This window comes from Aquarana catesbeiana, linkage group LG09, assembly GCF_042186555.1.
Source record: "Aquarana catesbeiana isolate 2022-GZ linkage group LG09, ASM4218655v1, whole genome shotgun sequence".
In the NCBI taxonomy this organism is placed as follows: Eukaryota; Metazoa; Chordata; class Amphibia; order Anura; family Ranidae; genus Aquarana; species Aquarana catesbeiana.
The window spans coordinates 98,714,937-98,729,304 of NC_133332.1; the positions used below are offsets into that span (position 1 = coordinate 98,714,937).

Sequence of the window (14,368 nt, forward strand, 5' to 3'; positions counted from 1 at the left end):
AAAAAAAATACATAAAGTGAGTCCTGCAATATATATGAAGAGAAAGCCTAAATCTCGCCAACACAGCAAATATGAACAGATAAACTATAAGACCGCAATATGGAGCTGCAGCCAAAACCTTTGCACTTCCGAGAGTGGACAGGGGGGTGATTACAACCTGTCAGGTTTTTACTGCCACTTGTGGTACTGTTGGGAATATTTGCTCTCACCAGGACAGTGAATACAAACACTGAGGCTGGATTCACACTAGCTGCAGCCGCGGGGCACAGCACGGGGTTCAGTGCGTCCCTGTTCTGTTTCAGGTGTGAATCAGGTCAGGACCAGAAACTGAGCCAAAAATGCACAGGACCCTTTTCCAGTGCGCTCCACAAAGCCCCCCTCCCCCCCAGAGCTGTGTGAACCAGTCAGTCTCCTGTCATGCGAATTGGATGCGGAGAAAACCACATCCAATTCGCATCAGTGTGAACCAAGCCTAATACAATCAAATTCTCCTCCAGTAGCATGGGAGAAGATACAACTTTAATCACATTTTTATTACTATATGTGCCCCTGCTTGTTTTTCTTCTTCATTGACTGACAATTTAAAACAGAAATATTTTCTGAAGCAACAGCAATAAAAGGCTTGACCAAGGCTCTAACATGCCCTTGCTCTAGAAGGCTAGTTACATTTTGAAATAGGTCTGTGTTTAGCAAGCAACCCTTTAATTATCAAGAGAAAATAAATGAGTTGTGCGCATTTTTCTCCCAAGTCTGAAACAAACAAACCTATGTCAGGGATTACTTCATCTTCATCAGATTTGCTCTCATCATCAGAATCCTCATCATCCAGTTTATCAGGAGATTCCCCCAATTCAGCAACAGTGCTGTCTTCATACGTATAGCCAATTGTGGCCTTCTTCTCTGCTAGCCTGCAAACAAATCGATAAGAGGTTTACTGTGACACTCTCTACAGACGACAATCCCATGTTGTCCCTAATCACAGTAATAGATTAACATCACAGAAATGCAAAGTGACTAGAGAAAAAAAAAAAAAAAAAAAAGGAGTGATCATTTCATGGTACAGAACACCTTTTAAGACTAAACATTATCTCTGTTTTGATATTATCTGTACCACAACTCCAGTTTTAGCCAGGGTTGGAAACTGAAGGTTTCAAACAAGAACTTACTTTTTCTTCTCATCTTCTCCAGGTCTCTGTAGACCACCATAAAGCTCATCAATATAGATCTGGTATAAGCACTGCTCTTCAGAAACTACAAAAGAAGAAGAAGAAAACAAAAAAATGATTATACTGCAAAGCATTTAAATAGCTGTATCAGTACCATCTGCACATATTTTGGAGCAAGGTTTTTGTATACGACACGTAACCTATTCAGACAATTACTGTTACATGTTTTACCTATACCTGATATATGCTGCCTTAAAAGTGTATATCTAGGCAACAAAAACCATTTGTAGTCGATCTCCAAAATACATGTACAGTTCCTTATGTTTTGTCTCTTTAACTACGTGGAAGACCAGGCCTGTTCTGGCACTTGTTTACAAGTTTAAATCAGTATTTTTTGCTAGAAAATTACTTATAACCCCCAAACAATATATCATTTTTTTGCAGCAGAGACCCTAGGGAATAAAATGACGATCGTTGCAATTTTTTATAACACATGGTATTTGCACAGCGGTTTTTCAAACGCATAAAAAAAAAAAAAAAAAAAATAGAGATAGAGAGATTAGATAGAGATAGATTATATATATATATATATATATATATATATATATATATATATATATATATATATATATATATAATCTAACACAAATTTATATCCCAATTTTTTTTGTAAAATGTAAGAGATGTTACAACCGAGTAAATAGATGCCAAACATGTCACGCTCGTGGAATGGCGACAAGCTACGGTACTTAAAAATCTCCATAGGCGACGTCAAAAAGACCCCAACTTTCTCTTTTAGCTTTAAAAGCAAAAGATAGAATAGAATAGTTTACTTCCACCCTGGACCAGAAGTGACGCCATGACATCACTCTGGTCCTCCAAGGCCATGGAGGCAATCGAACGATCTAGTCTCTTGCTGCTTCTGTGACCCAGCCGGCCGCACCATCTAATCGTTTCTCGGGCAAGCCAGTGGAAATGGCAAGCCCAAGAAACACCGGCAAACTGCGGACATCTCCCTCTGCTTTTCAAAGTGATACGGTGGCTTATGAGCAACTCAGATCATTTTCATGAGAAAGCCAGCCGCCAGATAAAAATAAATAAAAAATACTGGGGTTATGGTTGATGGCTTCAGCCATAACCCCGGTAATCCACTTGCAAATCGCAACGTATATGTAAGTATGCTGCAAGTACAGAAAAATAACTGTCGCTCTCACCAGAAACCCTGTGAGTGTTCACCCGTGCAACTCCACTTCAACAACATCACTGCACTGAAATCATAAGAATGTGGTCATTCCTATCATAATACCCATCTGCTTAGCAACATCAATACCATGCCCAAGTGGAAAAAGACTGCAATGGGCTCATAGTGTGGTCAAGGCATGAACAATCAAAATAACCCGATATTCATTTTTACAGGTTCAAACTCAGAAGAGGTGGATGAGCTATGTGCAGATGAATACCAGAATACAAAATGTGATCACTCAGTTTGTTTTTTTTTTTTTTTATTTGTTTTTGTACAAATCAATCTAAAACCCAGAATTGATACTCACTTCCAGCAAAGTCATTCTGAACCAAACCTCGATATCGCTCGTAATTACACTTTCTGTCGTCCGCATCTTGCTCAGGCGAGCTAAAGAAAGAAATAAAAAAGGAAAAAACATTTAATATAGAGTAAATCAAGTCTTCTCTCTTTAGGGTAGATTTGGAAATGCGTCTAAATCTCCCTTTCCTCTGAAGCATGATCCACTATTGGATCATGCTTCAGAGGCTACTGACAGGCGGTGAGAAGTGATGTGACATCTCTTGACCACCTGTTTTAACCCCATTTTTGCCAACAAACACATGCACTGCATGCGGTGCGCTTCCCCATTTGCCTGAGCATGTCGTGTTTCTCGCCAGCAGATAGCAACATGTCAGGTAGACTTTGCTGAAGGCATGGAGCATCGTGGCTGTGGCATGTAAACACCCCTGTTCACTGCCTATTGCAGCTTAAGAGTGGGCAGTTGGCAGGCGGCAAGTAAAAAAAAACAAACCAAACAAGGCTCAGCTGCGTATATATGAAAACTTACTACATTGCTAAAAACTAAAGAGAGTATGTAAATCCAAAATTTCATATTCCTGATATGTGCCTGCTGTACTATGTACTTGTATGAAAAGTTCAGTTCTCTTTGTATTGCTTCCTTTGTGTGAAATTCCTGGTATTCCTGCCAGTCCCTCTGATTTCCTATGAAAAAAAAAACACCTTCCTTTGCCCTCCTTTCAAAAACTGACCACACTAGGCATGAGAGCACAGCGTAGTCAGTTTTCTAGCTGTGATGGGAACTCAGCCTGCTCTCCTTCAATGATCAGACTTGTCCTGATGACCCCCCCCGCATGGTCAGTCAGTGGGAAGTGTGCTGCAGTTTCTCCTACCCAAGCTCTTTGAGCTCCTTATGCAGCTGAGAGCAGAGGGTATGTGATCACATATATTATTATTCTACACAATTTATATAGCGCCAACAGTTTACACAGCGTTTTAGAATGTAGAGGGGAGGGAGGGGGCAGTTGGGGGGGGGGGGGGGGGGGGGACAGTACAATAACAGTACAGTTCAATAGTAAATGTAGTAATACAAAAAGGTAATAGCTGTTGGGGATGATTTGATAGTGGTGGCTCAGGGACAGTTCTTAGGTGGGTGTGGGAGCAGGGAGTTCCAGAGGATGAGAGAGTGAATAAGTTGCTTTGTGGTGTCGTTAGTCAGGAAGGGTCAAATTCTGGAGATACTGCGGAGGTTAAGGCGGCATGATTTAGCCAGTGATTGGATGTGGGGGCTGAAGGAGATGTCAGAGCTAAGGATTACACCCAGCAGGGATTTAGATTTACACCACGCTTGCTCAAGAGCACAGCTACATCTCTCGAGACTTCTGGTGTCATCTGTTTGCCAGGGTTGTGGCAGATGAGGCCTGGTTCTACGTGTAGAAAGAGAGGCAAGTGAGTCTAGGGAGGATGACCGCATGTTGTAGATGGAAGTAGTTAGGTCTGGGCAGGACAGGGTGTGATTTTGTCGTAAAAGGCCATCAGTAGCAGAAGGAAGAAGGGAAGGGTTGAGGTTGCGAAGGCTTCTGCGGGTAGTGGTTTGCAGGTTGGCAGCATGGAAGGTAGGAGACGGAGAGTGTGAAACAGATAAGGTTGTGATCAGAGAGGAAAGGGGGTGTTAGAGAGGTTGCAGAGAGTGCAGCGATGGGAGAATATGAGGTCGGGAGTGTTGCCGTTGGAGTGAGTGGTGGTTTGTGTCCATTGTGTTAGGTTAAAAAAAAAAAAAAAAAAAAAAAAAAAAAAGGAGGGGGTTAGGTGGAGAAATGGTTGTAGTATTAACATTGAGTGGAATGTTAAAGTCACCTAGGATGATGGCAGGTACTTAAGAGGAGAGAAAATAGGGTAGCCATGCAGAGAAGTCATCCAGAAAGCATGACACTGGTCCCGGAGGCCGATAAATGACTGCGACCCTCAGACATGCTGGAGAGAAAAGACAAAAGCAGTGCACTTCAAAAGAGCAGAGGGAAAAAGAGGGAGGTGTGGGAAGAACCTGCAAGGTTCATTGTGGGGAGTAATCGACAGAAGCTAGTTTGTTGAAGACTGAGCGGGCATTCCAAAAGGACACACAAGGGGGGGGGGCCCCCAACTTGTGAAATCAGGGGAGTTGGAGGTAGACAGCCAAATTTTGGGGGGTGGGAATTGGGTGTAGGAGGGCCAGGGTTTCGTGTGATGTCTCCAGATATTAGGAGTAGTAGAAGGGTGAGGGTGGTAAGGTGGGAGAGATTTATAGGAGGGCAGATGCCTTAGTGGAGTTGATGGTGGTGACACTGTGTGGGCTTAGAATGAGCAAGAGGCGATAAGTGCAGTAATAGAGTGGGCAGAAGAGAGGGAGCCATGTACAGGTTTTGGGCTGGAGAGGGGGTGTAAAGAAACGAGAGCTTGAGGAGAGAGGACGTTTTATGATTGATAGATATATCTCCATCTATCAACAAGCCTCCTACCACTATCTCAGCACTATGGAGCTTATAAATCTCAAAATCATATAGACCAGGGGTCTCAAACTGGTGGCCCTCCAGCTGTTGCAAAACTACAAGTCCCATGAGGAATTGCAAGGCTGACATTTACAAGCATGACTCCCTCAGGCAGAGGCATGATGGGACTTGTAGTTTCGTAACAGCTGGAGGGCCGCCAGTTTGAGACCCCTGATATAGACAATACAACAGTTTAATGAATTCCATTAATCACAGTAATTCAATAAAACACAGTGATTTAAATGTTAGCAGCCGCATAAAATGCAAAGGAAATTATACACAAAATATTAGTAAAATGTCTACAGGCACTTCAATAAGTATCTCTGAAAACTAAAGCAGCGCTACGGTCATTGCTTCATTATGACTAGCTTTCATATGAAAAAAAAAAAAAAAAAAAAAAATGAATGAATGACAGATGGTGATAAGAGTCCAGAAAGAGACAGTGGTGATCCTAATGCAATATCCTAGATGTACACTGCAGACATGACAATACAAAGGTCAGCTGAACCTGTGAGCACAAGACCTCTGGAGTCAAAATGAACATCCCTCTAGAATCATTACTGCTACTGGTCTTAACCTGGTTTCCAATATTCAGATGATGTATAAGCAAGCCTTGGAATATATTGTCGCATTTTATGGAGTGTGCCATTGAGTTCAATAAAAGATAAAAACGGAATTATGCGCGCTATATATATAGTTTTATAATACCTAAACACACACATTTTGCTTTTTATTTTAAACTGAATGGGTTGTTTTACAAGGTGAGGGGGTAGAGCTGGACAATTGATCAATTGATCGTTAAAAAAAAAAAAAAAAAAAAAAAAAAATCGTGATCACGATTAAACCCCCTTGAGGATCTCTAATGCAGAGTTTGCCAAATCTTTCATATAACAAGTGGAGAGTCTTATCTGCTCACTCAGCTGTCAAAAGAAAACATCCAGGTATTCTGCAAAGTTTTTTAACTTGAAACATTGTAACTAACTCTTCCTTCTTAGATTAAAGGGATAAACTTCTGTGTGAAAAAAAAAATCCAGGCAGTCTGCCAAGTTTTTAAACAAGTGTAAATGCAGGAAGTTTAACCACTTAAAGTCTAAATCTTTTTCTGACTGAAAAAAATTGTGATTCTCATTTTAGCCAGAATCGTGCAGCTCTAGGGAGGGGTTACATATAAAACTTTAAACCATTAACCTTGTACTGTGCAAATTACAAAACTGGATACTCACATTGTTGTAAGGAGAGGGGGTTTATATTCTGGAATGTAGTCAAGGTGGGCTCGGACATCAAATCGGTCAATCATGTTATTTGGATCGCCTTGCCACGGCATCCTTAAAGGAAGTAAAAATATTTAAATTGAAAGGCTGTAATTCTGTCTGAAGTGTGTTTTGAAAACTAGGCCATTTGCTGTAAAAATGCTCACATGTTAACAGGGCTCTCTGCTGCCAAAGCCACAGCAGAATCCAGATGGATCTTACATGATCTCCCATGTACTTGAAGGAATTGAGCAGGATCCTTTTTCTGCGGGAGAGAATAATTACATGTTTTTATAGCCAACATACACTAATAAGCACCTTTTTAAAATGTGCATACTGTATTAAAAGCTCTAATTTAAATTAAAAAAAAAAAAAAAAAAAAAAGGAGGATGTGGTTTTAGAATGATGATTTGAGGAAAAGGGTAACTATAACCAATTAGCATTCTGAATACCTTTCTTTGCAGGAAGAAGAAAGGAAGAAGAAAGGAAGAAGAAAGGAAGAAGAAAGGAAGAAGAAAGGAAGAAGAAAGGAAGAAGAAAGGAAGAAGAAAGGAAGAAGAAAGGAAGAAGAAAGGAAGAAGAAAGGAAGAAGAAAGGAAGAAGAAAGGAAGAAGAAAGGAAGAAGAAAGGAAGAAGAAAGGAAGAAGAAAGGAAGAAGAAAGGAAGAAGAAAGGAAGAAGAAAGGAAGAAGAAAGGGAACTTAGGGGTTGATTTACTAAAACTGAAGAGTGCAAAATCTGGTGCATGGTAGCATATCAGCTTCCAACTTCAGCTTGTTCAATTAAGCTGCTTTCACAAAGAAAAAAAAATTCTGGAAGCCGAATGGTTTCTATGCAGAGGTGCACCAGTTTTAACGCTCTCCTGTTTTAGTAAATCAACCCCATAGTGTAAAGACACAAAGTTCTCACTTTAGGATAGATGCTCAAAGTATTGACACAAAGCCAGACTGCATATTGGCTTCACATTAGTGATGTGCTAGAAAGCACAACAGGGCCACAGTCTGCACCTTTATCCAATTAATGGCAGCTTGTACAATTCTACTCTCACAGGTTCCATTCAAACCTGAAAGCTAACTATGCGTATTACCTTCTCTACATCTTGAAGTATAGCCAAAGCTTTTTTGGCTGTCTCCTCTGGATCACAGGAGTGCTGTTCGTTCTGCACTCCTGTGAACCCTTTTTACCCGGCATATGGTCAGGATCCACCCACCAGTCTGAACTGCCACCTGGCCAGTCTCTCCTGCCCCCTTCACAGCCCAGCATTCCAGTGAGCGCTGGAGGGGGAAAAGCAGAGAGCCAGCGACTGACAGTTCGGACTCTCTGCTCAGAGTGAATCATTCAATAACTTTACACAATAGCCATGGAGTGTGCAAAGTTAATGGAAATCTGAACTAAGACATAAACAGAAGCTGCCATTGCTGACCTTCTGATAGAAACTACCCATATGGTCACCCTTGGCTACAATCTCTTTTTGTCAGAGGTGTTCAGATGATGCTAGAACCTTAGAGTAATTCTCCACAAAATATGAAGCGTTTCAATGTTGGCACCATGTAGAAAGACAGATAGGTGGACTTAGGAGAGTCACAGGCATCCTCGGACAGCTGGTGTATGTATAGTTAGATGAATCTTAAGAAGCACTGGTTGCACCTACAGATCCTGCTGAAACCAAACAGGCTGGCTGTACACAAGCTGATCGATGGTGTACAACCAGGGTGCCCATACATGGATTGAAATTTGTGCAGTCCCTGCCTAGCCGAATTTCAATCTATGTATGGCAGGCTTAAGACAGGTAGCTAACATTCTTAGAAGAAGGTCGGCAATGGTAGCTTACATATTTGTTTTAGTACAGGCTGTCTTTAAAAGTAAATTTACTATTTATCCATGGTGACAGGTTCCTTTTTTTTAGTAAAGTACTCCATACTGTTAAATTTTCTGCACCAATGTGTCATCCACATGGGAACTCTACCTCATGCAGCAGCCAGAGCTGTTTATTTACTGCCTAGCTGCGTTCAGGCAGTCGATAGAAAGTGAATAGGTACGCATCGGCTGTACGGACTCACCCACAAATCCGAGTTTGATAGGTACGCAGGCGAGTCCGTACAGCTAATGCGTACCTTTTCACTTTCTATGGGCTGCCTGAATGCAGCTCATTGGTATTGAAAACCGGAAACAAATGGCTCTGGCCGCTGCATGGGGCTGGAGTGCCCATGTGAATGAGACCTCCTTTGTGTACACTTCGTAAATCTACAAAACAGGATACATAACATTCAGCTCACTGGAACTTGAAGAATAAGTATCAGTGCCTTCAACTGTGGCCATAAGAACAAAGTAATTATACCACTTACAATTTTCTCATAGTATTCCCGTCGTCGTTCCGCCCGCCTTTTATAATCCACCATCATCCCCCTAAGCTTCCGCTCGTGTTTACGAGCTTCATGCCACATCCTTGAACCGGTCTTCATCCGCCAACTGACTAAGATATGGGAGAGAAGAGAACAGATCATGAAATACACAACACAGATCCAGATGTGAGCTGAATTTCTTTAGGTTAACGCATTGTATTTCAGACACGAGTCCTGCCAACGGTCTACCTCTGTTCCACTAACCATGCCAGTCCCAGGTCCGCAGCAGAGCATAGGATACATGGCAGAGCCAGGCGGCAGAGAAGGGGGGGGTGCTGGTGCCATCATCAGCTGGTTGTGGAAGTGATCGAACAGCTTTACAGCAGCAGGAAATAATTCCACCTGCGCAGTTGTGCATGGCAACCAATCAGCTTCCATCTTCAGTTTGTTTGGTTAAAGTGGAACTACATCCCTCAATTTAATAGTTTCCCAAAACAGTTACATTCAAGGCATGCTGTGAATGATAAAGCCAGCCAAAGAAGATTCCAATCCCGGCCAAGATTCTAACCATGTATGCGCAGGCTGAATGTACCCAATTTAGTACAACCAACGTGTTGGAGTTTTCATACGATAATCACTGTGTTCTCCCTCCCCCATCAGTGCTGACTGCACAATCAACTTTACCAAAACTATATGAACACCCATCTGATCTATCCAATCAGGCAGGAGGCTCTTGCACTACACAATTATTGGTAGACCTAAAGGAGACTGTAAAATCAGATTGTATAGTGTGGTGAGCTTATGAGGAGATTTCCCTAAATTATAACTAAAAGGCAAAAAACTTTTGGATAGAGAGGAAAGGGACTAGAACGCCTGTGAAGTTATTATTGCTGCCTGTGCCCCCGCTAATGAGGTTTACCCTCTCCTTGTCCTGTTTACTATGATCAAAAGGAAATGCTAAATTTTGAGTTGTCCCTAGAACAGGACTAGAGGGAAAATCTTCTACTGGGGACACTAGTTCTGGTGACAACCAGGAATTTCCTCATTTTGGAGGGATTTCCTCTCATTTCAAAATGACACAAATGGCAAAAAAAAAAAAAAAAAAAAAAAAAAAAAAAAAAAAAAAAAGGGGTCTTGTTTTAATAGATGGGAAGTGCAGGGAGATCTCTTTAAAGTGGAACTTTAATCAGAAAGTTAAGTCCTGCTAGATCACTTCAGGCTGGCCCCTTTTGCGGGTATAGCTATGAAAAACACTAAAAATAAGGGTCTATACTGTATAAAATCCAGTAATACACTGTCTTAGACCTGGTTCACACACGGGCGGCACGACCTGCAAACGACTTCCGCAGCGACTTGCAAAACGACTTCTGTATAGAAGTCTATGCAAGTCGCCCCAAAGTCGTACAGGAACCTTTTTCTAAGTCGGAGCGACTTGCGTCACTCCGATTAGAACGGTTCCATTGTACAGAACAGGAGGCGACTTGTCAGGCGACTAGGTCGCCTGACAAGTTGTCCCTGTGTGAACCGAGTCTTACCCTGCTATGCACATGCTCAGTTGCTCTTTTTAGGCACTGACGAATTCGTAGAGGGCGATCAGCTGATGGACCTAAAGCGAAATAAACCCCCCCCCTATCCTTTACAGCCAAGGAAGCTCCTTCTGTTTGAACTGCAACTGCCATGGTACTGCACATGTGATCAGTTATGACACCAGTCATTTGATAATTTGACAGTTTAGTTGAGGAAACAAGCAAACTTGACAGTGAGGAATTCCAGCATTACAAGAACGTATTTTTTTTAATCTATAAATAAATGTTTTTACTTCCGCTTTATGATTTAGACCCCTTTCACACTGAGGTGTTTTTCAGGCGCTAAAGGGCTAAAAATAGCGCCTGAAAAACACCTCCCTTGCAGCCCCAGTGTGAGAGCCCGAGTGCTTTCACACTGGGGTGGTGCGCTTGCAGGATTTTAGAAAAAGTCCTGCAAGCAGCATCTTCGGAGCGGTTTAGGAGCACTGTATACACCGCTCCTCCACCGCCCCTGCCCAATGAAATGAATGGGCACTGCTGCCAAAGCGCCTGCAAACTGCTTTGGCATCGGCACTTTGAGCGTATTTAACACTTTCTTCGGCTGTTAGGGGTTAAAAGCGCCGCTAAAACAACAGTAAAGCAGCCGCTATAACTAGTGGCGCTTTACCGCTAACTCAGAGTGGTGCCAGTGTTAAAGGGGTCTTACTTCTGCTCAGAAGAAGAAACAAGAGCAATGCTGGAGGCAATTTACAGCACATACTCAATTTGGTAGCATAATTATTAATGTGAAATGTATGTTCCTTGCTAAAGAACATTATATTTTATCAAGTTGCGCTATGAATTAATGCTAGGCTCACCTCTGCATGTGCTTTTCGTGCATTTTTGATGCGTTTTCATGCTTCACACATTTTTTTCTTGGAAGAGGAGGTGACTGGTAGTTAAACACAAAACATGTACAGGCTCTCCTCACTTAACCACTTCAATACCAGGCACTCTCCCCCCTTCTTGCCTAGGACAATTTTTAGCTTTCAGCGCTGTTGCACTTTGAATGACAATTGCGCGGTCATGCAACACTGTACCCAAAATACATTTTTATCATTTTCTTCCCACAAATAGAGCTTTCTTTTGGTGGTATTTGATCACCTGTGGGGTTTTTTATTTTTGCGCTATAAACCAAAAAAAAAAAAAAAAAAAAAAAAAAAAAAGACAGGAATCGAGAAGGCAAGAAATTAGAATGGGCGGCACACACACATGCAATTGACTCTCACAGTGACACTGACAGCAGTGTGCAGCAGCACAGATGATGATGGCACCTCACCAACATGCCAGCTCCCCTCCTGAGTCAGAATGACCCTCTCTATCTATGCCAGGTGGTCCCTTCAGTCCACTCCCGGCTTGCCTTCCTCCCATTCCACAGACCCGCACACGAGGCTCCAACTGCTCCGTTCCCTTGCACCATGACTTCACGTGACACACTTCCGGCACAGTCTGAACACACTGTAGCAGGCACTCGGATGGTCTCAGCCAAACGTCACAGCCATGTTTTTTACTAGCAACCTTTTTCTTTCACTGGCATTTACTGGCAGTAGAAAAGTGCTCATTTTTTTACTGGCTGCCAGTAAAAATACTGGTGGTTGGCAACACTGACTGAAACACAGCACCTCCGATTGCCGCACGCTGGCTCTGTTATCTTGATTATGTCCGATCAGGATCACACAATCCCTTTGGCGCCATCATTTTGCTATACGGTGGACGGCAAGTGGTTAACGACCAGGTTCCAACGACTAGGTCATTAAAACGAGGAGCCACGGGTAAACAATATTTTAAGCACTTAACTACTGTAGTTTGTTTTTTTTTTTTAAACCTACAAAACTCTAGCTCAATAACGTTTTAATGTGCGCAAGTACATAACACAAAAAAATTCTGTACTGTACAACGATGTACAGCGTGTCATTTGGGTGGGGAAGAGCTGGTTGTAAGTCCGAGCAGTCGTTAAACGAGGAGCATCTGTACATGCATTTTTTTTTGTGCATTTCTAGTTTAGTCCATGGATTAAAAAAAAATTAAAAAAAAACCCCAACCCCCCCCTCACGAAAAAAGTCCCAGCGTTATGTCAATATGGAACGCTCTGTAGGTATGGGACGCTCGCAAACTGTGCATGCAACATACAATCTTCCGGTATGCATTCCACTCACTTTGTGACAGGTGTTCTGTCCATATGGAACCCTCCCGAACATCGCATTTACAGAAAAGCCGCTGCTTTGTAGAAAAAGGCCGCTCGTTCACAGAGTGTTCAATATTGACGGAACACCACCGCAAAGCAAGGGTATGAGATGCATACCGGAAGATTGTATTTCTTGCGCACTTTGGGAGCGTCCTATACCTACAGGGAATCCCTTATCGACAGAACACTGACACCTCTTTCAAAAGCGCACTGCAGGAAATCACATAGATGTGAGGGGGAACCATAGGAAGCCATGATAAATCAATGGTCGAGCGTTCCTGAAAACATGCTAAAAATCGCACAGCTGTGACCCTCACCTTCGGAGGCTAAACACTGCCAGGGTTTCCATCCCTCCCTGTGCAAAGCAAAAACTAAGCTATATATATATATCTGTATGAACTGCTGTGTTAACAGAAGTATTACACTCTCCATATGTACATTCCAAGTAATGACTTCCTGCAGAGCTGGTCTCTGAGCTCCCTGTACATTTCCATGCTGTACAGAGCTATAGAGAAACTGAGCATACTCCTCCATAGAAGCCCTCCACACCACACACAATCTATGCCCATTACACCCTACAGGACACACTCTTACCAGCTACTTGCAAGTTACCACCGGAAATGACGAAACGCAAAGCAGCTAAACCCGCACTGAGTATGCGCGCTTATCTGGCCACAAATGTTACGTCACTCAGCCCTCTGAGTAGCACGGCGCAGCGAGGTGCACATTGGCGTCCGTCGGTGCCGCGTACTGTGACTAGCGGGAAAGGCCCAGCACCGGCGGCCTCTCCTAACCTTCCCCGCACATCCAGCGTGCAATTCTAGGGAGGTCTACGCCTTCTTGAATAAGCTAGCTGCTGATTGCTCAAAAAAGATCACGTGACGGGTGTCAGGCATTTCTCCGTCTATTACTAGAGGAAAGTGTTGACTTCCTTTCAGTAAATCTGGACTGTATCTCATGTCTCCAATTATGGAAGGAGGCCATTTTACCGGAGACCAAGTTTCTTGTAGGCAGATACATCCATATTAGGCTGATGTATGTAAACTATAACAATAAATCTCTCTTAATTGCTTCCTTTTAGTCTGTTAAATAGTCAATTGAAAGTGTTTTATAATATCTGTTTGACAAGTGGGGGAATGGCTGTTCATGTTGCTTATAAGACTAAAGGCCCATACACACGATACGAAAATCGGAAGTAAAATTTCGTCTATTGAACAATCTGCCGATTTTCGGATCGTTAGTACGGTGCTTTCGACAGCCGATTCTGGTTTTTCATCCGACAAAAGCAGGATGCACAGACTATCTAATTTTTGTCAGATTGTTACACAACGTCCAATTTTCGTTTTATTAGTACCAAAAATAATCGTTAGAGCAAGGCTACGCCTGCTCAGAAACTAAATACATACAAAACTATTCAACACATGATGTACGTGTCACGTCTGAAGTTGTATTCTGTCGTACGAGAATTTTCATATGGCGAGTAACCTATTCACTTTCGCCATGAGACTAGCATGCAACAAAAAACGGAAGAACGGTCGTCCAAAAATCTGACAGTGTGTAAGAGGCTGTAGTCTGTACTATCTTTGTGGGTTACAAACCACTGTCCCCTGTATGGAGAAAAGAGTTGTTATTTAGTCCTAACACACTTCCTGTCCTAAGGTGACAACACTGCTCAGTACAGTTATCACCCTAGGGCTGGAACACAGTCCCCCCTCATCCTCTTGTCAAGCCCTGTTCTGAGCCACATTTCTGTCTGAATAATGTGTCCGATGGACTGAAACTCAGACACATGATTCCAAACCCGGACAACCCTACTG

General features: G+C 42.5%; 1 protein-coding gene across 2 annotated transcripts in view; it reads right to left on the bottom strand.

The window, feature by feature from the left end:
• Positions 1 to 13,411, bottom strand: part of CLASRP (CLK4 associating serine/arginine rich protein) — a 66,359-nt gene extending 52,948 nt beyond the window's left edge. For both annotated transcript variants that reach the window (XR_012235990.1, XM_073599053.1), the window contains exons 1-7: positions 13,146 to 13,411; positions 8,805 to 8,932; positions 6,628 to 6,725; positions 6,434 to 6,535; positions 2,717 to 2,796; positions 1,167 to 1,251; positions 766 to 908 (exon numbers count right to left, since the gene is read on the bottom strand). Coding sequence is in view for 1 of the 2 variants with exons in the window: in XM_073599053.1 (XP_073455154.1) it covers positions 766 to 908; positions 1,167 to 1,251; positions 2,717 to 2,796; positions 6,434 to 6,535; positions 6,628 to 6,725; positions 8,805 to 8,921 (625 nt within the window). In the remaining variant the exon portion in view is untranslated. The remainder of the gene's footprint in view (positions 1 to 765; positions 909 to 1,166; positions 1,252 to 2,716; positions 2,797 to 6,433; positions 6,536 to 6,627; positions 6,726 to 8,804; positions 8,933 to 13,145) is intronic.
• Between the last annotated feature and the right edge of the window lie 957 nt (positions 13,412 to 14,368).